This window comes from Chenopodium album, chromosome 11 (genome assembly GCF_948465745.1).
Source record: "Chenopodium album chromosome 11, dcCheAlbu1.1, whole genome shotgun sequence".
In the NCBI taxonomy this organism is placed as follows: domain Eukaryota; kingdom Viridiplantae; phylum Streptophyta; class Magnoliopsida; order Caryophyllales; family Amaranthaceae; genus Chenopodium; species Chenopodium album.
Genome location: NC_137844.1, coordinates 55,109,247 through 55,136,379, shown reverse-complemented (window position 1 = coordinate 55,136,379; position 27,133 = coordinate 55,109,247). Strand labels below are relative to the sequence as shown.

At 34.5% G+C, this 27,133-nt stretch overlaps 3 protein-coding genes and 1 pseudogene across 4 annotated transcripts; all 4 read right to left on the bottom strand.

Moving 5' to 3' along the window:
* Positions 1-1,522: 1,522 nt before the first annotated feature.
* LOC145569276 (uncharacterized) lies at positions 1,523-2,969 on the bottom strand. Its single transcript, XM_081628638.1, has one exon. It carries the CDS (start codon positions 2,875-2,877, stop codon positions 1,813-1,815), a length of 1,065 nt encoding a protein of 354 aa, XP_081484764.1. The 5' UTR covers positions 2,878-2,969; the 3' UTR covers positions 1,523-1,812.
* Positions 2,970-14,457: 11,488 nt separating this feature from the next.
* On the bottom strand, positions 14,458-16,392 carry LOC145569275 (protein CANDIDATE G-PROTEIN COUPLED RECEPTOR 7 pseudogene; annotated as a pseudogene).
* A 1,790-nt stretch (positions 16,393-18,182) lies between these two features.
* LOC145567809 (endoglucanase 1-like) lies at positions 18,183-20,768 on the bottom strand. Its single transcript, XM_081627194.1, has 7 exons — positions 20,535-20,768; positions 20,222-20,428; positions 19,695-19,895; positions 19,506-19,598; positions 19,271-19,432; positions 19,073-19,184; positions 18,183-18,817 (listed from the first exon to the last, which is right to left on the bottom strand). The coding sequence occupies exons 1-7, from the start codon at positions 20,742-20,744 to the stop codon at positions 18,321-18,323; spliced, it is 1,482 nt and encodes a 493-aa protein (XP_081483320.1). The 5' UTR covers positions 20,745-20,768; the 3' UTR covers positions 18,183-18,320.
* A 2,697-nt stretch (positions 20,769-23,465) lies between these two features.
* Positions 23,466-26,891, bottom strand: LOC145567810 (beta-carotene isomerase D27, chloroplastic-like). 2 transcript variants are annotated; one of them, XM_081627196.1, is made up of 6 exons: positions 26,315-26,891; positions 25,880-25,972; positions 25,288-25,349; positions 25,054-25,160; positions 24,039-24,125; positions 23,466-23,954 (listed from the first exon to the last, which is right to left on the bottom strand). In XM_081627196.1, the coding sequence occupies exons 1-6, from the start codon at positions 26,708-26,710 to the stop codon at positions 23,905-23,907; spliced, it is 795 nt and encodes a 264-aa protein (XP_081483322.1). In that variant the 5' UTR covers positions 26,711-26,891; the 3' UTR covers positions 23,466-23,904. The 2 variants fall into 2 exon arrangements, with proteins under 2 accessions (XP_081483322.1, XP_081483321.1); XM_081627195.1 differs by having other exon boundaries at positions 24,039-24,134; positions 26,315-26,889.
* Positions 26,892-27,133: the final 242 nt, after the last annotated feature.

The following is a 27,133-nucleotide window of genomic DNA, read 5'->3' as shown; positions in this document are numbered from 1 at the left end:
GAGCTTACCAATGATACAATGTACACTTCGGTTGCGCCGTTCGTTTTTAAAGTTAGTAACGAAAGTTATGCCACACCATCTTCCTTCGATCAAACAAACACATTATTCATTATATTTTTGTAGCCTTTGAAATATTTATTTTTACAACAAAACCTAAGCGTAAGCGTAGCAGGGTACCCTGTAAAAATCTCAGAACCCGAACCGGAACCTGTTGCAACAGGTTCCTAAAAATAGGACCCGGAAGCGGAACTTGTTCAACAGGTTCCTAAAAATTGAGAAACGGAACTGAACCTGCAGGTTTCGATTCCGAAACAGGGTACCATGTCATTCAAATTAAGCTTAATAGTTACTTGATTGTCTAAAATATTTAATACAAAATTACAAATAGTTATATTTATACCATTAATTAAAGCTTTAAGAGTAAAATGAAAAATGAATAAGAGGAGGGAGAGAGGTAGGTGATGGCTTTTATACATTTTTGATATAGGACTTTTATACTTGGGCTTAAATGATAGGTTCCGATTTTATGTATCTTATAGGGAACCTATACTAACAAGGTATCCTACAGGTTTCGGGTCCAAAATTTTATTACCCGGAACCAAAACCTGTTGCAACAAATTCCCAATTTTATTACCCGGAACCGGAACTTGATTTACAGGTTCCGATTCTAAAACCTGCGGTTCTGGACAGGTTTCGATTCCAGGTTAGGGTAAAACAGGTTTCGGTTCTAGAACCTACGGTTCTGAACAGGTTCGGTTCCAAGTCAGGGTAACCTAAATTTTGCTCACCCCTAACAATATCTACTCTTTGAAGAAAGATTTGTCTTTTGTAATTGGTCTCCTGTGATAAAAAGGTTCATTATCTTTTGGTAAATTGATACTCGGCATTTATCATACATACAAGGGTTTACAGAATTCAAGCTAAATTGTTTTTATAGTACTCGTATAAGAATTGTCCATCTACAACTTACAAGCTTAAGGGGTGTAATGTTCGTAAGTAGAGCACCAAATTACTAAGGACCAAGGAAGTAAAGGGTGTGAGAGTGAGGGATATCTCAAGTGGTTAGAGGATCTCTTCCGATTCCAATAGATTTTGGAATTGATTCTCACCCCATCTTTGTGGCTAAACACCACAAAAAAAAAAAAAAAAAAAAAAAACTTGTAAGGAGTGTCAAAACTCAGTTCCTTGGCAATCGAGTGACCACATCTTCGATCATGACACGTTACACTTCTTTATGAGTTTATTTTTGCTAAACAAAATTTATACTACGTATGTATAATAAAATTAACTTAATTTATCAAGCTCTTTTTTTTTTTTGGGTAATTTATCAAGTTTTTTTTGATAAATCAAGTTGAACTAAAACTATTGCTACTCGGAGTCAATTGTCATTTGTCACGATTATATGTATTGGAATTTGGAAGTGAGCAAACAGAGAGACAGAGCATGAAAATGTGCCACATGCCAAATAGATTCAATCATATAAACATTATACTAAATCTTGAAACCCTCACTATTTGGATCAAATAACATCACTTACCGACACTTTGAAGCAACGTACTTTTCAGAAAATTTTGTCTATACTTGATCCAGGTACAAATACAAATCTCTGAAATTCAACTCTAAAATAAAAGGAGGGACACAATAAACTTACCATATTATTATTATATACTCTTATCACTTACTTCCATACCAAATTTTATAATAATTAAACAAAATACAACTCTAATTCATCATAAAAAAAGAAAAAGAAAAAAAAAAAAAAAAGTGACCTTAAACTCATCTTTCATCTTCAACCCCAATATTCTTCTGAATTTAACTAAGGATTAAATTATGATCATTGTGTGAAGAATATGGAACTGAACACTTATGCTTGAACAAAACTTTAAGTTGTGCTTTCTGACATTCCACCTTATTACTAAAACCACCCAAATCTCTCAACTGTTTATTGCAATAATAATTAGCATTATTCGTACCATTGTTATTAGCATTACACCCATTGTTTTTCGCCTTAATCGCCCTTTGAAACTCCACAAACCCTTTAATCCCTTGCTTAATATGCGGATTCTCAGTTTCCGGCGACGACGACAAAGACGACACTGCCGCCCTCCTTTGTACATTACTCCCATTCCTGCTACAACCATTATGCTCAAAAGACGACCCCATTTCCTTTGAAAGTATAACAGAGTCTGTCGAACTTTGTTCGATTTGCTGTTGTTGTTGGTGCAGTAAAAAACTGTTGAGAAACTCCTGATGGTAAAAAAGCTGTGCATCAGCAAGTTTCATCTGAACTCTTTCCTCCCTTAAAACTTCCGCCATTCTCAACATTTTTCTCTCTTCGTCCATTTCCGCCTTCATCTTCTGCATCTCTTCCTTCAGCCGCGTAATCTCCTTCATTAGATCATCGCAAACAACACACACTTTGATCCTCTGAGATTGATCAATAAGCTCTTTCGAGAGCTTCTTGTTCAAAACTTGCATTCGCTTTCTGAGTGTCCTTTCCATCTCCAATTCTGCCTTCAATTCCGCAATCTGGGTTTTAGTATTGCTCATCTTGAGATCTGAGTGATGCAGGAACTTTGCTGAAGCACTGTATTTGCGCTGAAGTTGCTTGGGTTTAAGTTTAAAGGGACTAATATTGCTATCATTATTAATAATATGATTAATATCAGTATTATTATTACTAGTAAAATTAGTAATAATGGGATTAGTGGGAATAAAAAAGGGATTTTGGTAAAGTTTCCAGCTAATTGGACAGGTAGATTTGATGATGATAGAATTTTGTTGCTCTTGATTTTCAGACATGATCTGATGATTATGATTTCTGGGGAAATCATCATCTAGGTTGGCACTCGTGCTATGCATCATCGCCATCAACATATCATTTGATTTTATAATTTAATCGAGTATTAAATTTTGTTGTTTTTGGAAGAGGAGAAATATTTTGTGGTTGGGTATTTATTTTATGTGAAAGAGGGACCTTGTTTATACATTTATGTGGAAATGTATTGTATTGACAAACAAGGAAGCAAGGCATGAAGTAGTTCTGTACAAGTAGGGACATGAATTAATTGTGAACAGCATGGAATTTAAGGAAGGTGGGTGATTGAAATTTAAAAAAAAAAAAAAAAAAAAAATTATTGAAAAGAAGAAAGGTAAAGAAAATAAGGTCACATCTCACATGGTAGTGTATTGATATCTCCTTTTCTTCATAATAAACTAGGTGGACAAAAGAAAGAGAGGCCACCGCTATTTGATTATTTTCTTTCATTGCTTATACCTATGATTCCACAATCTAATTTACTTATGGCAAATGATACTAAGAGATTAGACTCATTACAGTAATTGGAAAGAGGCCTCTTTTGAGTTTTAATTTCACAATTAAAAATTATTCTCTTCTGAGGGCATATTTGTTATTGTATAATTTTGAATATTTATATTTTAAATTATTTATTAGTATTCTATAGTAATTTTATAAAAAAGTACATTAAGATAAATCGAATAGTAGAATACTACATAAATAAATACTAATTTTTCTTACTGGTTTTTTTTTTTTTTTTTTTTTTTTTTTTTTTTTTATCAACAACATTTGCTCAACCTTCATAAAAGATACAAAGTACTCCATAATAAATTTGATGCACTCGCTCTAGGATAGAAAAGTAAGTTATCCTTAATAATTATCACAAATCTCTCAATTAAAATACAAGTACTGTATTAAATAGTACTCCGATTTTTTGTCAAGTTAGTTGTTTGAACTTTCCATTTTCAATTTAACACTTTTATTAGAGGTTTGATCGGATAGTCAATCATTTCTTTTTACTACCTCAAACCTCCCTTGACCAAAGAGAACAAAGACCCCAAAAATAGTTAGGGACTACGGGCCTGTTCTCTTACGTTGAAATTCAGTTCAGTTCAGTTCAGTTCAGCTGAGTTCAGTTCAGTTCAGTTCAGCTCAATTCAGTTCAGTTCAGTTCAGTTCAGTTCAGTTCAGCTCCTAATTTCCTTCTCTTATAAAATATTCATTTCAGTTCAGTTCAGTTCAGTTCAGTTCAGCTGAGTTCAGTTCAGTTCAATTCAGTTCAGCTGAGTTCAGTCAATGAGAACAGGTTCTACATGTTCTGATTTACTGAACTAAACTGAACTAATTGGAGCTGAACTGAACTGAATAGAGTTAAAATGAATTGTTAATGAGAGAAGAAAATTAGGAGCTAAACTGAATAGAACTGTTTGGAGTTGCACTGGGCTTGAACTGAAATTAAACTGAAGAGAACAGGCAGTAACTCAAGACCATTTAGTTCTTTTAACAAGTACTTCATTGGCAATCTAATTTTTACTAAAAGATATTTCAAGAATATTAATGATGTCAATTGTGCATTAACAAACAAGAAACTCTCAATTTCGCAATTTATAAAGAACGAAAGAAGTATTTAAATACAATTTCTTGGACAAAGATTAGTTAAATATATTCCTCAACCCTTATCCAATACTACGTATAATATAGGTTTGAATGAAATTCACAAACATTTTCATAATTAATAATGTTTGAAGTAATAAAGTTTTATGGAGCCAAATCAGATGGCCGAAAGTATACTGTAAAACCATATTATTCGCATGATTGTGAATTGTGATTAGGTTCCACTTAGGCGAAATTGTGGGGAATAATAATGTCTTAATAGTCTTATTGCTTGGTCACATAGCATGCTATGTAACATCATATCAAAGTCAAGACTTTGGATTTCTTTGATGTTGGACCATATACAGTGCAGTTACGCAGTTGTTGAAAAACAGGATTTGAGCCTATAATACAATTACCCACAACATCAAAACGACAAAGTCTCATTAATATGCCTCATAATCCTAACTATAATGGGTAATAAACTGATGCCTTAAGGGTATATATTTTGCAATTGATGCTTTATTTTATGTCACAATTTATATAAACCAAAAGTTTGTCGATGGTTGAAACCTTTGATTGGTTTGTTATTCTATAAGAGATAGATTATACACACCAATCCCAGGGACACTCGGAATACATGCCTAGATAAATTATAAGAGCGGACTAATGGTGGAGAAGAGAAAATGGTTTTATTGAAATGTAATGAAAATTAGTGCTAGTGCTCTAGTTAAATTTGACAAATACTACTATATATATTGATGTTTTATATAGATAAATAATTGATTGTACACGATACCTTTTAATACACAGTGAAAGCAATGCTTATATTTTTTAAGCCATCGTTATTGCGAATATGTTAGGTGTTTGACCAAGTGTATCTATATGGACATCACACATTAGTAGAGTGTAAGATAGTAGGATTGAAACAATGTAAGACTCAATGTGAGAGGACAATCCATGTGCGTGAGTATAATTAAGGTACCGCAAAAACATTTAAACATGTTCAGTTTTGCAGCTAACGTTGTTCTCTTTGTATTCATTCGCATAAGATTGGATTGGCAAATAATTACAATGCATTATGAGCATAAACCAATTACAAAGTTTGATTAAGGAAATGAATTTGGTACTAATTTTCACGGCACATGACAAAGTTATAGATGTCAAGTACTTTTCACAGTATAGAGGTTATTTGTTAACTCCATCTCATAGATCGAACACATATATATCAAGCACTCCCTAGTTCCTAGTATATGTATGAATTATGATGAAATCAGTCTCCTCCCCATAATGGCATAATCATAGGCTGATCTAATGAGGTCATGGGTGACACTTGTCCTACCATTTTCAAAAAATATACTTCGTATTGCATTTTGATTGAAAAATTAATAGTGTCCTGCTTAATCCTAGATCCACCTCTGTCTCAACTGATTTACACTATTATTCTTAAGAGTTTCATTGTTCTTTAAGAAAAGAATTTACCATTTTCTAATCTTTTTAAGGGAAAGATTGTTCTCAATACCATAAGTCCATCATCATCCTCCCTACTCTCCTTCTTATGAAGAAAAGTGGTCCCAACCAATAAAAATGGGCGCATAAACTTCAAATAGACGCTGCCATTTTCCTTTCCTGCTATTTAGAGTTCTACACCCAATTAATGTAGGCTATATTATACTACTTTGTATTAAAAAAAACATGAGAAAAATGATTCTGTAACGTGTATTGGTATCTGCTGAATTACTAATTAATACTCCTAGTCCGGACTATAAAGCACTCAAATATGGCACTCTTTTAGGGATTTTAGTCTTTCATGTATTAATTGATTGAAATAAAAATACACCAACTCTCAACTAATCAATCAATCCTTCAAGTAAAATATTGAAACTAGAGTCATCTTGGTTGAATCACCTATACTCCTACTTCAAATTCAATTGATGAAATTCAATTACCTTTAAAATGGAATCACTAATATTATTGCCTCTCTTCCTGCTATAATAATACTAATAACAAAAGTTTCATAGCTATTTGCCAACCCATCTACTTTTCGAATAAAAATTAATACATAGATCCGCCGTTATTTATTTATTGACATAAATTGACTTTTGACATTATTCACAATCTTTATTATGACTAATTTTAGGGAAGTGATTTCTGCACAACTTTATTTGATAACCGCACACCTTAAAATTCAATTGAGGAGAGCAGTATTTTGGTGTAAAGTTGGTGTCCGAAAATTAGCAGCTCTGGTTTTTGTGATTTATACTTAGGATGATACAATAGATTCATTACCCTTTCTTCATCTTATTTGTTTTCTTAAATTCATACAAAAAATATGCACTAAGGATTTTCAGATGCTTGAGACTTAAACAGTCAAAGCTTGGTGTGTAGTGAGCAGGGGGCATAATGGGACCAAATTCGAAAGGCCTGCCATATTCCTGGCCAAGGTGACATACAGGGTGTCCCTCAATCGGCAGAAGTTACCACTTCAATGCTACTCCCCCTTCCCTAGCTAAATCCATACAATGGTTAATTAAATTACTACGAAGTATTTGACTAGAATTAGAGAATAATGATTACTATTTGATCTTTCGGTATTTTAAAAGATGGTTAATTAAGTCGAGAAAATAATGATAAACCAAGGAAAGTGATCAAAAATTCTATACGGTTCACCTTAAACTGAACGTGGTAGTATTTAACGCTTGACCACTCATCATAAAGATGATTTAGTAATGGTGCAACATCCCTCTCTTGCAAATTAGAGTTTAAAACACAATCTACTAGGGTATATAGTTGTAGCCCTTGTACGCATTTGTCTTCAATGTATATTTTTAAAATTTTGACTTTTTTATTGTCAGTTTTCAGAATAATAATGATTCTAATAAGTTTAACTACTTCTTTCAAAAAGTCTTTATTTATATACTTCCTCTGTTTTTTTTAGTTGACACCTTTCTATTATCACGCTTGTCAAAGCATGTTTTTAACGATTAATATCTTTAACTATCAACACTGTAAAATTATAAAAAATGGATATTAATAAAATATACATTAAAGCTATTCAAACGAGATCTCACATGAATATGTTTTATCATATCTATAAACCACAAAAGCGAGTCAAAGTGTATTGTGTGGATAGTGTAAAAGTCAAACGCTGTCAACTAAAAAAATGGAGGAAGTGTTATTTAAAAAATTGAAAATAATAGTAATGCCGAACGGATTAAGTTTTGATTAATTCACTTTAGTAAAAAACCAATATATGGATTCATTATTAAGGCATAATAAATTAATAATACGTACTAGCTAGTAGTATTAATCAACACAATTGTAATTCAAGTAACGGTCCATAATCTTATTTAATCACTAATTTATGAGATAAGTAAAGAGAAATGAGAGTGGTGATGACCAATAAAAAAGGCTAATAGAAACAATTAGAGTTTAATGGCAAGCTGAAAATCAGCTCCTTTCTGCGAATTATTAGCAGGAATAAGAGTAGGTGATTCCACCCACGTGGCAGCATTAGTGTTGCTAGCTCGAAGCAAGTATCTTACTTTATAATAACCTCCATTTACTCTTGGTGGATTTTCCAAGTCCCAAACTGCTCCAAATGGCTTTCTCATGGGTTTCCATTCTTGAGTTTCCTCCTGCATTTCAAATAGTATGAAGCCCAATTGAGCCAATAAACAAATTACTTGTAACTTTGTAAGAGTGTACCGTGTGGTAAGTGTACCTACCAAGTATTGCCTATATCGGGGCCAAAAACTGATATTTTCCTAATAAGATTTTCCTTATTAGGTAACAACTAACAAGCGTCGATCACTTGTACGACGTATGAATCCCCAAGGCTTGATTCGGACCTTTTCAACACATGACATTAAGCTATATAAAGTAACCATGTCGCACATAGAGAAATGAAACAAGTAATAAAAAACAAAGAGAGTACTGTTTATAATATGTGTAATCCCTTGATTTATTCCCTTAAGCTTATAATCAAAGTGTATCCCTAACTCTTAGTTAATAATGTACTTGGTTAAATGTATTTAGTCGTATTTTATTGATTATTAATACTAATGTACTATATATACTTAAAGAATTGTATTAATATAATTAAGCTTTCTCTTTTACTCTCTAAGCTTTCAATATTCTTTTTCTCATAACTTTATCATGACGTGCTCTTCCACACGTGTGTGGTGTGTATACGTCATAAAGACTACATTATAGGCGATAAAAGGGAGGAATAAACAAACCTGCCAAACTTCAATTCCAACAATGTCATAGAGACTAGGATTATAGGTGATAATAATGGCTAAGTAGTTAGGGTATCTGGAGGCTTCATGTATGTTAACAGTGAAGTTTGAACCACCGAAGGTGCAAGGGACTCGGTGGTAATCGATGTTAACGACGCCGTATGAGAGCAGCTCGGCTTCTAACCCGGGTTGGGCCATCTTAGCGTAGGTCTTGGCCGGAAATAGGAAATCTGTCCTATCGCCCATCCCAAAATCTGTTGCCACCACCACCACCCCATCTTGTGTGCATTCTCCTGTCTTGCACTTTACCTAGTAATTATTAAAATCGGGATATTAATTAATTGATAGAGTATAAAACATATTCTTGCAAAACATACTAGCTGATGGTTGAGCACGAGAATATGTTTTATACTCTATCATTAATGATCAAATATATGCATTAAAATCCGCAAAAAAAAAAAAAAAAAAGTTGAAAATTCTTCGGTGGTCGTTTGAAATATGACTATCATAATATTTTAATGATTATATAGTTCATAATTAACATATTTTTATCCAAATAATTAATTATATAACTCTATTTTTGCTATAAAATATTATTATCAACATTTTTTTAATTTATCAAATTTTTAGTTTTATTTATGTAATTTTTACTCTTATTTCATTGTTTCTCGAAAAATATTTATTTTATGTTGGATTGAAAATTTCAAAAATTATATTTGCATTGTAGAAATTAGAATAATAATTGTGTCCAATTTATAGTGTGAAAAAATGAATTGCTCATATTATTTATCATTAAAATAATAAGGTAGTCATATTTCAAACGACTGCGGTAGAAAAATCCGTCTATTTGTGAAAATAAATAGACGAACATTATTAATATATTATAAATTGGAGGGAGTACCTGGTAGCAAGCACCACATCCAATGCCGTTTTGGTAAGGTCTGTACACACCAGCTACAAAACCATTATTAGCAGTTCTCCCATAATCTCCATATCCACATGCTCCATCTGATAGATGCAATTAAGTCCATAATATCAATTATGTTTTCAGCCACTCACGTAGTCAATAACTAGTCATGTCATAATTTAGTTTACAATTATCAAATGAACAGTTAAACATAAGCATAAAGTTTATGCTTTATTTACTAAAGAAAAGAAATTTAATATTTTAATTAATCCTACAAAAACATTAGTTTGAAGATTATTAAGTAATTGATATGGACTTCAAAGAGTGATAATTTAGATTTTAGATTAGCCTATAGGATATCTTTTAAGAATTAATAAACATATAGTATAGCCGTAAGGACTATTGACTAAGGGCATGTTCATATTTACTAAATTGAGCTGAATTGAACTGAATTGATTAGAGCTTAACTGAACTGATTGGAGCTGAACTGAACTGAACTGAACTGAACTGAATAGAGCTGAAATGAATATTTTACGAGAGAAAGAAATTAGGAGCTGAACTGAACTGAATTGAACTGATTGGAGTTGAAATGAACTGAATTGAACTGAACTAATTGGAGCTGAACTGAACTAAAATAAAGCTGAAGTGAACAGACCTAATATAAGAAGCTAATATACGAAGTACAAAATAAAATATTAATTACGTCGATTCTTCCGTGTTTTTATGAAGAATTGCAAATAAACACCGTTTCAGAATATGCATAATGCTTATTATATGTAACCATAAAATAAAGCTACCTATATAATTGCCCTTTAATTTAGCATACATTGAAATAGTTAGTCACTACATAATTTCTTTCCTAACATATATACCTAAAGTATGTGGTAAAGTTACATAAAAAAAAACTTAAATAAAGTTAAACGCACCATCATTTTCACAAAAGTACTTAAATGACCGATAAATAACCTTTTTTTTCCGTACTTTTTTTTAAGGACCTAAACTGTGAAAAAAAATGTACATCACTCTAATATGCAAGTTAAGATACCATGCATGCTACTAAAACATAGAGAAACAACTCAAACAAGAAGGCATACTTGGATTTGCTTGACCAAAATAGGTTGCTCTAGAGTTGATATCTTGACCATAGCCAAGTACAAATAACAACATCATTATCAAAGGAAGTATGATAGTTTTGTACTTTAGGCTAAACCCCATTTTTTTTAAAAGGAATATTAGTAATGAAAAGACAACAAGCTAAGAATATAATGTAAGAAGCTAATATAAAAAGATAGTTGTAGAAATGGTGAGAAATGAATTAAGCAAGAAATTCTAGATATTTATAGCACATAACTTTTCAGAAACAAAAAATTAAAATAAAAGATTAATTTTAAAAATGAAAATTCTAAAAAATTTGACTTCCACTATTGTAGTAGTCTTTAGAGACTATGTACAGTTTAACAATGATCACCAATCGCTAATTACATTTTAAAGAACCTTGCTAAGTTTATTTTAATGTATTACTTTTCAGTGCACTTAGGCTTGTCAATATAGTTAAAGAAAATGCTAAGATAGTCCTAGACTCCTACATTAATCAATTAAACAAGTAAATCACTTTTTATTTTTTATAGCAGTCAAGCATTCAGTTTTGTCACAACTGAGTTAGGAGATTAGGACACATGGGAATAAAAAATCTCTAGATAACTTCTTATTGACTTTTTCTTGACAAATAATAGTAAAACTCCTTATACTTGTGATCCAGACTCACTTGTGGGTTGTGGCGTGTGCGGTTTAGACCTAATTATTATATTATAAGAGTCTGTGTTGAACTTAATTATAATCTGAACTAGTATAATAGACAACTCAAATGTAAAGAGGAGTGTTAGTTGAGTCCATGAACAAGCCACATGTGAGTGAAAATGTTGTCTATATTAAAAGAGTGTAAAAAACATTGAAAAGTGTATCTCACATTGAAGAAACACAAAAGTCGTGTTCACTTTATAAGGTTAAGAGACTATTTCTCTCTTTGTCATGTAGTTTTGGTATGGAACCTCATTATACTTGTGAATTGAACTCTCTCGATCTCTTGGTTACGGCTGTGGTCCAGAACTGTTTTTAACACAAAACACATAAGTATGGGGGTTTATAATCTCACAAAGAAGCCATACCATCTTGCATTCAATCCCGATTTCAAACCACGCCACCTAGGTTGAATAATCAATTATACCTTAAAATAGTTAACATTATTTTTAAGAAATAATTGTAGTGAATGGAAGACCCGTAAAACACGTTGTCAAGTCAAAATTGGGTTTGGTACAAATCCTTCTTGGATAGCTATGTGGAAACTAAAAGTAACCATACTTCTTTCTATTGGTAAATATGTAGAAGAATACTTTTAAATAAAAATAAAAATAACATGACCTATGTATCTTAATTGTGCAATCATCATCCTTACGTTTTTGTGATTAATTCGACCTACATAGATTTATAATCTAACTTCTTTTTAATCCAATGAATTTTCTTCCAAAGAGTAGGTGTTAACCTTGGAAAACCTTGTTACCCAATTGTCCCAAAATAACAGAGAATTTGTGAAACCTTGCTTTTCCTTCTACTTTGAATAGAAGTTATTTGATACAATAGGCAATCGGGTGAAGACTGAACAGCACTAGTTGCAAAACCCCGATGACATCAATCCTCATGTAAACGTACGGTGTTCAGCTACATACGATTCTTGGACATGTGCATGATGTTTAATTTAGGGAACTATAGCTTGTATCGGGTAAGGTACGTGTTGGAGTCTACAAAATTAGGGACTTATATTACTCTATACGTTAGAATGCAATTGTGATATTGATAGTGTAATTTGTAAACGCGACAACTTGATTTACACAAAGGCAATCTGCATAACTAAATGTGCAAATAACAATAAACCATCTGTTTTGAATCTTAACTTCTTAAGATAATGGACAATTTATAGGATAATGGAAAACTGCCTTGGAGCCATTTTCATCAACACAAAGTGGAAGAAAATAAAGACGATTCAAGGTACAAGCTGCCTTCCTTTTGTAGAACCAGCAGAAAATGCCACTTGGCATTTAAATAAGCAAATATTTTATCTTACTCGTAAGAAAATTCCAATCCATGAGGCGGACTTCTAGAATCTCAACAGCAAGAGATTATGTATCTGCAACATGTTACTGTATAACCTTAATTTTGTGAAACCAAAACATATAGAAAATGATCTAAGGCTTCCTGTTCACAAGGAGCCAATAACAAAACTGCAACATTTAGCAGAAACGATGGTTTTGATAGCATAATTCAGACAAACCATGCAGATTGCCTTGTATCGCGTATCACTTTAACATGGTTCACACAATGGACAACTACCAGTGTACCCAACTCAAGGCCAAAAACACTTTCAACAGAGTTCAGTAAATGAAGCCGGAAAATTATATAGTTTTCAATGATCACTAAATCTTGAAACCTTTGCTCCTGCCAAAATCTTCAACAGAAAACCCGGGATGAAGAATAGGGATCCAATACATGTAAAATCATTATTGAGTATATGACCAAACTCAATAAGCCTAACATTTTCCTGACCAAGTTGTAGTCACAGAGGGTACATCCCAATTTTGAAACGACCTGTTAGAAGCTCCTTTCTATTCATAAATCTATAATTAATAAGATGCTGCTAATACTCTGGTGACACCAAACTAAAAGGATCTTACCTCAATAACCTCCCTCTACATATTCTTAATTGATTATCACACCAAGTAACTAAATTGACACATTCAACACTCAATGCCCTGTATCAAGTCAGCAACTAGCTACTCTAGATTTTCCCTGTCACAATGAGAATATTAAAACTAACTCCATCCTAGTAAAGTTGAATGCCGCACACACTTAATGGCAATAAGTTGAATAAGCAGGCTCAAAAGAACCTAAAATCAAGCACTGCAAGCTAATGCTCATACTTTAAGACCTTTACTTTAGCCAAGCGACAGGTGCAAATAAGCAACCAATAGCTATCTGGTCAGGTCATAAACTGGCTCTGTTGGTAGAAAACTATTCCAAGATGCCACCAAGTCTTTCCCACAAAAACACACAAGCCTAGGCAGAAAAGAGGGAAGTGTACAGATCTAAGCTCTATGGGGACAGAGCCATAAGAAGCAAAATGATGAAGCACCAGTAAAGTTTTAGTCTCTTGATTACAGCTATGGATTATGTAATTGCAGCATGTTAAGGTTTAAAAACTTCTTATGACGAATTAACAATTCTTATGAGACAAATGCTTCTTTCCCTTCTCCATTCTCACCTTCTCAAGAACCAAAACAAATAACATTGGCTTCCTACACATGTACCCATAACAAAACTAATCCAGTTTAACAAAATGTAAGCCATGACATGACATCCTGTATGAATATGTACATCATGCAACAAGATTAGTTCTTAATGAGCCACATCTAAACAAGCTAGGAGTGCCACTAATGCGTCCTTCAACAGTAAAGTTGAATTTTTGGCAATGAATGGTTGCAAAGAATATAGAGGATTCACACGACTAACACATTCTACACCATCGGAAACTAAACTAACTGACTAAACTAAGCCATGATGCGATCAAATCAGACAATGACCAACTTCCCCAGCCAAACAACCTTCAGCTTGTAATTCATACACAATCACGCTCCAGCAACATCAGAATCCAAACTAATACAAGTACATAGGAAAAAAGAGATACAGAGCAATTATGAACCAGAAAATACATATGAGAAAAAACAGAGACAGGCAGGGGATAATGAATGTCTAGTATTTACCAAATAAATTAACTTCAATCACGTCAATAATTATCAGAATATGTGAACTCAATAAAGATATCCTGCAACTGGCATATGATAAACAAGACTAACAAAACTTTACCACAACAGCGCCAAAGTAGAGAAGTGTATACAATCAAAATTAACACAGCATTGTGCATAAGAGATACAAGTCATTGTATGCTTATGACATTTATGTAAAATAGTATCCTTTAAGCAGATCAAAGCAAAGTCAACATCGTCCATAACAACATGACAATATGAATGGACAATGAGTAATAATACCTAAACATATTCAACTATAAGGGGCTGGGGGGAAAAATCACTACGCTTTACTATCATCTACACTGAAGGAACAAACATTCACATCAGTAACCAAGTCTAGAGCTGCAATCGAATTGGATCACTATACCTTGTACTATGAATGCAAACATGTTTACAACTACGACACGAATCCATTAGAGTTCAAACTCGTCCTCAAGCTTCAATTGCTCAACAGCAGCTTCCTCCTCATCATCATCGATCGCAAAGTAAGGATTATGAGCCTCAGGCTTAAACTTGTACCCAGTAAACACATAGAAAGCAAGTGTAGCCAATTCAGCAGCCACAACACTAGTCCACAAATACCTGTAAGAAGTAATAGTCTCAAGTGCATAGACAACAACCCTAGTGAAGTATATGTAACAGATGACCACAATGTAGTAATGCCTAAACAAGGTCAACTTCATTAGATTCACGGCTGCTTTCCCATCGGTCCTAGCCGCCTCCCGGAGATTCTTTATCGACCAAACAATCGGAAACAGAACAGCACAACAACAAATCACATCCACCAACAAAAACACCTGCTTCCAAGTAACCCAATCTTGATTAAAAGGACTAGTCTCATCAATCACAACCTGAGCAATATTCGCCACGACTTGCAATGGGATCACAATCATCAAAACCTTCTTCTCACGATCTTGTAAATAGGGTTTCAAAAACGACCACCCAGTTCCAATCAAAACAATCAAAGTAAACAAAGTAATACCCTTCAAAAAACTAAAGATATAGAACAACACGTCCCAACCGTGCGCACTACCCGTGCGTTTAATATACGACTTATCCTCAGCTTCACAAAGAAGATTCAAAGCTTTCATGATCACAACACCAAGCATAAAGAAATGAATTCCAAACACAGTCAATCTCTTCCTGTAAAGAACATAGATCCAGAACACAGCCATACCAAAGTAAATGATTGAGAAGAAGAAGTAAATCCGGGGCAAAAGAGTCCGACCCGCAGAAAGATAATCCCGGGTCCGGGTTTTCCCATCAAGATTATACATTGCAGACCTAATATTCATCGAAAGAAGCAGATTTTCTGGGTAACAATTTGCGAAAACTAGGGTATATTGATCAGAATCAGTTTCAACAAAAAGCGACCCAAAAGAGTTAGAATTAGGGGTAAGAGAATTGAAGGTGTAAACCTTTTTAACAAGACGTGAATCAAGGGCACAAGAGATTTCGGATTCTTCGAGCTGTTCGAGAACATGAAGCCATGAATCGCGAGTACAAAGGAAGAACCCTACTTTGGAGAAATCGAGGTTATTGTTGTTGTTGGAGAGGGTGATTCCGGTGACGTTGAGTTCAAGGCGACCCGTATGAGTAAACCCGAATTCGTCGATGGGTATTATGGGTCGATTGTCAGATTTGATCTTGGTTGATCGGATTTCTGCGGAGGAGAGAGAAAACAGGGTAAGAAGGAAGAAGATGATTAGGGTGGTGATGCGGTGGCGCGCCATTGATGAATTCTGGGTAGAATGAGATCCGATTAGAGGAGATCGGATCAGAAAAAGGGGGAAAAACCTAGATTTGATAGTGGGAGAAATGCAGGGGAAGATGAATTAATAATGTAATTAATGGTGTGATTAACAGATGTTGGTGTGATTTAGAAGGAAGGAAATGAAGAGAAAGGAGTAGGAAATTCTGAGCTTTGGAATTTACACCACAATTTTCATGCCATTTGTTTTTTTTATTTGAGCTTCGTATGGTTTACCAAGACTTAGACTTTTTTCGTAGACTTTAATAAACTCCATTCTACATTTCTACGTTACATTAGATCCATACTGTAGAGTGTAGTGATAATTTAGTTCAAATAGGTACCCCGTAGGCCCGTACTCCGTATTTTTTGGTTTTGACATGTTTGCTTGGTCGTTCATCATCCCATCAATTTGCAACTCGATTTGTGTCCTCTTTCACTTCAAATATACGGAGTAGAAGTGTAGAACAATACGGATTCTAAACAAAATGAGGTTTCAAATTTCATGTTATTTTCGTTGCTTGGAGTCGGTCATTTATGAATAGATTACTAATTATAACACACAAGTTTAACCTGTTGTCAAATTGAAACGACTACCAAATAACAACCCTTACTACTTACTACAACACGTTGATTAGTAAATTGGATAGTTTTCAATTAGCTGGTACGATAATCCCCTTGCCCCCTTTTATTTGTCCAATTTTCAATTTTGATTGTTCTTCTGAGCTCACCCTACACTATTACTAGTTATAAGAAATTAAGAATCCATTATTTTTATCGTCTTATTTTTACACTACTAATAGTTGTCCTTGTTGGTTATAAGTGTAGCACTAGCAATTTTCTCTATATAATTCTGCCAAACTAATGCTTTAGGAGTATGATGTAACTATGGCATTGGGCTGAGGAAGCCCGTGACACGACACAATCTAATATGAAAATAGACTTTTTAAAAATTTTGACACGATAGCAAACGGGATTAGCCATGTGTTGTATCTAGTTGTGCACAATCTACAACCCTTAGCACCGCATTTTCTGTTGGCTGACCAAAAGGGGACTCCGTATGGCCTGCTGATACACCCCAAAATATAGATTGACTTAGAAAACCCTGATTGATCGAGTAGTCCATGGGCCATGATCGAGTAACCCCTAACAATCCGTGTAATCTCTGACCAAATAACCCCAATTATACGGTGTGACTAGTCACATGTGATACTTTGGGTTTTGTAAATATATAAACTATTTAATGAAAAATTAAAGCTTTATTTATTATTTTAAATTTGTAGGTAATATAACTTGTATTTTATCGGCAATTAGGTCCTGTTCTCTTCACCTGAAAAAAATAATATTAAGTAAAAATAATTTCAATTCAGTAAAAATAAGTTCAGTTCAGTAAAATTAATTTCAGTTCAGGAAAAATAATTTCAGTTCAGTAAAAATAAGTTCAGTTAAGTAAAATTCAGTTTTCTTAAAGAAGAATAATAATAGAAAATCAGTAAAAATAATTTCGGTAAAATAGTTTTAGTTCAGTAAAATTAATTTAAGTTCAGCAAAAATAATTTCAGTTCAGTAAAAAGAGAACGGGACCTCACTTCTTAAAAATAAACAAGCGAATCAATGAGAAAGCACAAAGGAGCATTTGACCCGACTCTGTCGAAAGTTTGTAACAAATTGAAATTGGGAATTTTATGGTGACGGGTTTGCGTTGGTTTAAAAATCACGCCTTGGCTCTTTGAACAAGGTACATTAACGATCACTCTCTGATCTTATTTTCCAGATTCTTGATTTTGGATTAGTTTATTTTCAGTGTTTTGTTTTTGGCTGATTTAATTTTGCTATTCTGCACTTCTTTATTTTTCTGTTCTCATAATTTAGTTTTTGCCTAATTAGTGATCAACATTTGTTTCTATAATCCTATGATATTTTACTAATTGATTTTATGTAACATTGTACCAGTAACATACTAACATATGTTAAGTAATTCAAAGTTGTACAGAGCATAAATCGAAGGATGAACAAAGAGTGATTTTTGTTTCAAACTTGACGAAATTTGATATTGATTCTATTACTTGATTAAAAAGAATGACCATTTTTCTTGCATTTCTTTAAGGGATGGTCAATCTTGTTCATAAATACATACTAATTCCAATCTTATATTATCTATGTTAATGTTGTAATGTTAATATCTTTCATTGTATGCTGAGAAGAAAGCAGCAGCTCCAACAAATGGTGCATTGATATAAGTTGCTGGTTCAGATTGTCTATAGTTGTTTCTGTCGTCTGAAAACTGGTCTCCGGAATCTGGACCGCCTATTATAGCTCCGACTAGTACATTTGGATTTGGTGATCCAGAGTTGAGGTATTGGAACCCGTCATTGCAACCAATGCGACTAGGGTGTGTGTGTACAGATGGTAGGGACGAACCTCTATGATGAATACGTTGTGGGTATTTGTTGCCAAATCCTACCATGTAAGACATTTTTGCCGGATTATCACCCAAGATATAGTCAACTTGCTGCCTGGCCACGGAGATTAGCTTCTTTGATGTGATTATTGAGGAGCCACACGAGGTTATGTCTCCGTTTTTACCAAGGTACTTGGCATATGCTAATAAGAGGAATGATGTTGTTGTGACATATTGGAGATTGCTGTCACTTTGTTTGAACAAGAGCCCTCCTGCAAATATTTTATTGTAGGAGACATCTACAATATGAGATCAATAAGTGCTAAGTGTCTGCTAACTATGTTACTTGGACTGGGACTCGTTGTACTAGTGTTAGACACGACTTTGGTTCAAAATGTAGTGTCAAATGTCTATATCTATGTCATATTGGCGAAGATTTGACAAGAACACTTGAGGTGAAATCACGAGTCCAAGTAACACAGTGTGTTAGTTATTCAGGATTTGTATTCATTTCCTTAGTGGCTTACCGGGGGTGTATTGGGCCTGATAATCATTTGCTCCTGGTATAAAGGAGCATATGAAGTTATCGGCGTGTGCTTTGAACACCTGAAAATCTGCTACTCTATCCTGCAGAAAGTCCTGTCAAAAGAAGCAATAATGTTAAGTGATTAATAATATTTACCTCTAAATTGGGTTCAAACAGGTGAAATGTGTGTAAGAAATACCTTGGCAAGAAGGACTTTTGTGCCAGCTTTCTTATCATCCCAACTAAAGGAGAAATCGTCCTCTTCAGCACCTAATATGTGACCATTGGACTGAATGTATGACAAGTACGAGGAGTCACCGGAAGCCTTATGAATCCATGCTGCACCCCACAGGAGCTCATCCTGAAGACAAGAAAATGAAATTTCAGACTGTGTTTCGAGGACTATGAAGCGAAGAGATGGTTAAATGACTTACCTGGTAACCTGAGTAAGAGCAGTAAAATGGGCAGACTACAGAGTTCAGAGAATCACTGTAAGAGCCTCTATGCTTGTCTGCAAAATCAAACACCTGCAGCAGCATTGAAGATTTTCACTTAGCCTTCTTAACTAATGTTAATTTTTATGTTTCAACAGGAAGTTGTTCATTCTGAGTCTGTCTGTTTACCTGAATAGCCGTGTGAAGTAGTTTGCTCGAGTACGAAGGATCGGAATCCTTGAATACAATCGAAGCTGCAGCCAGGGCAGCTGCAGTTTCAGCTGCTACATCAGATCCTGGATTTTGTGTGGACACCTTGTATACGTTCCGTGGCGTGTCCATGTCCTCTGGCCTTTCCCAACACTGATGGTCCAGGTTTGGTTCTCCCACCTACAAATTATGTGTTAGAAAAATCTTCTTTTAGGTGAAGCAATTATGTTTCCTACTTTTAAACACGCCTTATTAAACATGTCTTTAGCATTAATTATCATCAAATTTTTTCTGTTGCTATCCTCTTTTAGTAAAACAGCTCCAAACAATAGCTTGTGTATTGTGACTAATGAAAATGACATTTATGTGAGATAAAACGTGATTAACGTTAAGTAAACGTGTTTTAAAAACATTTTATCATGCTTGATTTTGCGTTTATTAGTTTCTGCTTATGATGTACACACAATGTAGCAACAATAGCTAGAGAATTCATTTTTTTTTCTCACTTGAACATATAAGGTGCCAGGGGTGGCTGCTGCCTTAAGTAGATAATCAGCACCCCAACGAACGGCAGCTTTAGCATTCGAAACCTGGTCATGCATCGAGCTTCCAAACTCGATAACACTCCACGCCAACATTGTCGTAGTGAAGGCCATAGGCAAGCCAAACTTGACATTATCCCCTGCATCATAATAACCTCCTACTAGGTCCACCTGAAATGCAGAACAAAAGAAATATAATTAGTAATGTAAAATATTACTAATAGGTCCATGCCAACATTTCTCAGTAGATAAAATATCATGCTAGTAAATTAGTTACATGGTAAGAAGATCCATCAGACAACCCAGAGTCACCCCTCCAATTAAGCCGCTGGCTTCGTGGCAGCGGCCCTGACCGCTGACCCTCGAAAAAGAGGATCGATTTCTGGAGTGCATCGTAGTAATCCTGAGGGGCGAAGGCACTAGTTGTTACACTAATGTAACAAATTGTAATGAGGAATAAGGTTGTTAAGGAGGAAATTCTAGCCATTAGGACTTGGGAGATTTAGACTAGTTGAAATAGATAGGAGAAGATATGTTGAAAGGTTTAGTATAAAAGGTTGAATATTTATAGTGGATAATTAGGAGATCACGGGGTACTACTGTAATTAATTTAAGTTCTGGAATTATAATCAGTGAGGCAGAGTTCGTTGGTCGTTAAGAGAGAAAGTTGCAAAGGTGTCACGGGATCAACTGCGCAATATTGTATTGAATGGTCTAATGTGGGGTCCATTTGCACCTTATTATAACGGTCAAGGAAGAAAGAAGGAGAATAATGTTGGCCAATGAACATGAGTATAGGAGTAATAGGACAAATAGGTCTTTGGATACTGTTTAATTTCTTGTCTTTCTTGGATTTCACCTTGTTTTAAACAACCACTTAGATATTGTATTAATGTTTGAAATGTACGAGTAATTATGTAATGGTAGCTTAAAAATGAACACATGATGAAACATAGCGTATTGAAATTTTTTGTGAAATTATGAAGTAGACTGTTATTTGACAGATCATATCACACTTTGTAAGTAATGTATAATAATAGGATACATGAATACGTTTATGTAAGGTAATACAAAATGGACTATATGCGGTACCTTTGTAATTTGGCCCTTTATACCCTCTATTTCATTCTCATACATTGTCATGTTACAAAACGGACAATTTTTAATATGTGTAGAATTATTCTGACTATTTCAAATCTAGTGTACATGATTAGTATTTACAAACAGTCCCTTATTATCTTGTGCACGAGGGGAAGTTAATTAGACAATATTTGCACGTTAAGAAAGCTACAATGGGCCATGTTTTAAGTATTAGAGGTAACAAGAGGCAAATCAAGGAATTTAAGGCATTGTTAGGTGCCTAAATTGAGGAAATTGGTCACGGACTAAAAGACTCTTATCACATGTTAGCTATGTTGGAGTGCAAGCTAGTACAATTGGAGAAGGTAGAATGATCCAGGTTTAGTTTGAACTTTTGGATCATGGACTTTATACTTGTATTAGTTGAGGACTCAAATTTCACGTGACCAATATTTCTATACTTGTTTAGAAAATAATTTGGAGTCTGTTGCATATTTGGAGATTTTTGTCTGATAATCATAATATTGGTGCATATGGGCTAGGCTGATTCGTTGACTGTGGTGTTATGTGGGTCAAAAGGGTGTTTGCTCTAATACCATCTTAATTCCTAAAAAGGGGTATCAAATTAGGCATGATAATTGATATATAGCGTACCAATAGCATTAACTTACGGCTTCAATTAAGGAAAAGGACTTAGCATAGGAAAATTAATGTCATTTTAACTATTTGTACTGTACCATAACATAGCCATGCACTACTAAAGAATCACATAAATCATTAGTCACATTTATCGGGACGATAATTAATCATGTTGCTGTTTGGATTTCTGGTTTTAGATTGATCCTTTACTAAAATGGATGTTATAAGATGTAATTTTGTTAAGTTTTATCTATTACACCCTTTGTCTTGAATTTGTAGTGGTCACATGTAGTATCAAGCTACTACCTCTGATTTTTATTAGTTACAGCTTGGGAATATTTTATATGTCACAAATTTCACATGTCCAAATATAGATTGGCACAAATTCTTATATGTGATTGGTTACACCGTGTGACCAGTCATTATAAGGGTTACTTTGTTAATATAATAAGGGTAACTTGGTCAGTGTTTAGGAGTTACTCGGCAAGTGGTATAGGAGTTACTCGGTCAGTATTACATGGGTTACTCGGTTAGTGTTATAGGGGTTACTTTGTTTTTTATAAGGGGTCACACGGTGCAGCCGGATCACACACAAGACGGGTTGATAGATTGGATATGTGAGATTACATTTTCAAATACATACACTCAATACTTTAGTTAAGTGGAGCCGTGGAGGGATGATGAATAACAACTATTATACTGCGTGTTTTTGAAAAATCATGTCATCGCTCTTACAAAAAAATGTTGAATTATACCTTCTTGTGTAAGGTGTACTTGCAACGTGGCTGTAGCCCGTAGGTGCATCATTCAAATATGGAAGCGCCAATTATGTTCACCACATTCGCCTAAGCACATAGGGCATGGTGCGTAGCATTGCACATTATTGTTCTATCAATTGTGACCTAAGACACCTTTTGTCTTCTTTAAGATGATTGTGAAATTCTAGTAGTTAAAATAATCCTAGACTCATAGTTTTGGTTTTGGACAATTTTGAACATCAGCTTTCCCTGATCATCTAAAAGATGGCCTTAAAAGAATTTCGCGACTAATGAGAGCTTTGGGTAGGTTAGTTGTGAAGCTTAGCTACAACTCTATAGGACTATAGCTCTTGAAGGCTACGAGGGAGATTTGGTTAACAATTTGAGGAATTTCCGTACCAGGTACAATCATCCTCTTACATGCTTGACTGACCTTTTCCTCTAATTACCTTTTAATTACACATCACTGCGCTAATTGTGCATATGGGCCGCTAATTTTGACACGATGAAGATAATAAATCTTAAAGTTCATTTTAATGTGCATTTAGTGTTTAAGTACATTACAAAGATGTAAAGTACAAGCAAATGACTAAAAATTCAAAGTCAATTAAATACTTTTTCTACTTGTAAATACTATAATTTGTGGATAAAGTTGACAATGGGAGTTGTACTGTTGTAGTACTAATTGACCTGTTAACCTCATGTTATGAGCCTTGTCAAGTTCAGTAGAGTTTATTTCATTCATAATCTGTGAATTATACAGATACAAGTTGTCACTTACTGTCTTGAAAACTCGAAAACATGATTCAATTGGCCTTAGATTACAAAAGCCAGAGATACTGCTGTTTGGTTGATGCAGAAAAATCAGCTCCCTAGAGCAGCTAGCTATGTTCTGCAGTCTGTACATCATATGTTTACATATTTGGGAAACTAAAGCCTATTACCTAGTAAATTTATATACTTGTAGAACATATCGAGCATCGCTTCAAGTTGATCTTAAGATTGGATGAATATTGTTCACATAGGAACAAAATTTGTAGACAATATAGAGTGAACTTATCTGTTTCTATACATGTATAAATGTACGTTGTCATCTCAGTATATAGTTACATAGCTCTGGTTCTGGCTAGCAGTTGAGTAGACAATAACTGATATCGCGTAGGCATTCTCTTATGATAGCAATTTGGGACAAAGGCTGGCGCTAGGATTCGCCATGGAGCCTGTGTTCATAAGCCAATAGTTAGAAAACAGAGAACTGCATTTCTAGTTCAATTGAATATTTAGTCGAAATTCTCTGTGCTTACATAGATCATTATAACAAGGCTGTTTGGAGACTTCGTCTTCTTCGAATGGTGGTGGGACTTGTCCATAAACCATTTCACAGCTCATATCTTCGAATTCTAATCAAAATTAAGCATTAATAATGTTACTGGAGCAATTTTGAGGAACTAAAAACTAGGTCTGAGCAAAACTACCCGAAAAACCGATTCGTAACCGTTCCGAAAATTAGAGTACCCGATCCGATAAGCATAACGGTTTGGGTTCCCGTTCCGATAATTTGTTATTGGGTATGGTTATAGGGTATCATTTTAAAATTAACGGTTACCCGATCTGATCCGATAAACATTTTTTTGCTTTTTTTCCCTACTTAATTCTATTTTATTAAAATCTAAACTACATAATAACTACATAATTAAGTTTAATTATCATTATTAGATATCTTATTGGATATCCGATAACCGATCCAAAAATACGGGTACCCGAAGTCTACCCAAACTTATCGGTTCGGGTTATGGATATCACTTTTAGACATTTTGGTTATCGGGTACCCGAACCGTTAGTACTAACGGTATGGGTAACCGTCCCATGCTCACCCCTACTAAAAACAGAATAATGTACACAAACTACTTTAACCGAGTATTTCAGTATTTCTTTTTGATGAGAGATTATCAGTCCAGTGAAATTAAGATACATTAGATATTTATGACCACCACTTAGTGGTCGTTTGGTTAAAAGAGGAAGTATTACATTCCATGGAGCTGAGCTGTAATTCCTAAGGAGTTTTTATTGGCGGAGTGCCAACAATTGTACAGTTGAACAATCTTATTTAGGGGAGATTAGTTGACTAGGTAAGCAACTTTCGTTACAGTTTATTTTAAGTACTATGATTTATTTGAATTTATGAACTTAGGGATTTCCACTCCTCGTGAACTAGGTGTATATTTATAATTTATGTCAACCAAACCACCACTTAATTAATGAAAATCGACTTCTTTCACTTTTCAGTTGTGTAGAACCTGAGAGAGTGCAGAAACATACTTGGGTTCATTGTTAGAGGAAGTCCGAATTCATTGGTGAAGAAGTCTTGAGTTGGAATTTTGCACATATTCACACACATTCCAACACAGCCACTGTTCTCTAAGTACCTGGTGAGACATGGAGAAAGATATTGAGTTGCAATGCCTGGCTGCCTGAGTAGTTAAATCTCCTCCAAATGAATTGGGGGTCGCTTTAGATATTACTGATAGATAACCAACTTCTAATACATCTTACCTGCATTTTTTAATAAGCACGCCGCTTCTTTGTTTCACTCCATTTACTTCAACTTCAATAACCTACATTCAGACATGCATTTAAGCTTTAGAGCAAAGAATTCATGTTGTTTTAACAATTAACATAGTAGTCCACTTTATTCGATCATGAACTACCTACTAAGACCAAACAGGCAACAACACTATTGATCATGAACTAACTAGTTTATGTTACAAGTATTCCTATATCCTGCATTTATATGTTGTCTCTTTTTTCAGTTTTGTGGACTAAATTTGTCAGTGGCTGATTTAGACAATGGTCCAATGAACAACTACAAGTTTGATAATGAAGAAATGCTTCTCTGCTAAGCCAGGTTCATTTCTGAACTATTTATTTAACATAGCTGCAATTTTAGACATAACATGTTTACTGCTTGCCTGACCTTGATAGTATGCATTGCATTTTGTGTTACTAACTTTGTTTATAGTAGAACATATGATATGAATGTCATGACTATCAATTTATCAAGCATTAAAATTTCCCATCTTTTAGGACGGGGGTGGGGGAAGGGGAAGGGGAGGCAAGTGCCAAGCAAGGTAAGGGACCATATTACCTCAGAAGGTCCAACAAGCCAATGGAAGAAAGGCACTGTCAGGGCGGCATTGAACTCAGCTGCCCATTTTGTTGGCGGAAATAATTTTCTGAACTGCAAACATTATACAGAAGTTCCTTAGTCTTAATTCCATTACTTTTTTAGCTAATGCTAAGGGGGAAATAATTTTCTGAACTGCAAACATTATACAGAAGTTCCTTAGTCTTGATTCCAGTACATATTTCAGCTAATGGCCCTAATGCTAAAGGGAATTTAAGGGGTAACTTTTTCCATAGGCTCGATTAGGAGATTGAACTGTTTTATTAATCCTCGATATCAGTTAGGAGTTCCATCCTCTGGATCACCCGGAAGAAATGACACTTCTAACACAATCATAAGCCTATAAAGCGCAAGCTAACTAAATTATGAAAAAGATAAGGAACTGAACAGACAAACCTGAGCAGGGGCACCAGGAGGGAGCATAGACAACAACACTTCCCTGACAACTTCCTGCTGCTGCGGCCGTGACCTTCCCTGCATTACTCTTTTCGACACATCCACGAAACTCTCGTAATCATACTTAAACCATCCATCTGTCTCCTGTTTTCGCTTTGATGATGCAAACTTCTCCATCTTCCTAGCAAAAAGATTCATGAATACCCTCTCAAAGAACCCATCCTTGTACTTTGTCTTCTGTCCCATAGGAGCAGGCTGTCCTGCTGGTTCTGCTATCCCACACTGAGGCCAACGAATCGCCATTCGCTTATTCCTGCTGCCATTCCCATGTCTCTGCACACTGCTGTGAGCAATATTGGGTCGAAACTGAACTGGTTGGAAACTCAGTACCACCATGAATATGTTTATCCCCTCTAATAAGCTAGTGTGCAACTCTTTTAGGTATGGATAATTGTACTGTGTTTTAGCAGGAAAATTTGGATTTTGGTATTTTCTTGAATCGTGTGTTAAGCGGACAAGATTGTGTTTGTGTGTGTTTTTTTATCTGAACGTGGCTAATGGTTTTCTCTCTAAGTGAGGAACAATAACATTACGATAGACTTGTAAACACTATAGCTTAGATGTGTAATGTGTGGCTGATAATTTAAATGCATCTTTTTTTCTTTTAATTTTTTTTGGTGTTTTGATTTTGCTTTTCTTAGTGAAATTCTTTCTGAAGCTTATGATTAGTTAGCAACTTAGTACTCGTAGGAATAAAAAAAAAAAGGTGTACAATTTAGGATTCGTTTAGTTAAATTGGGTATTATTGCGTGTTATTAG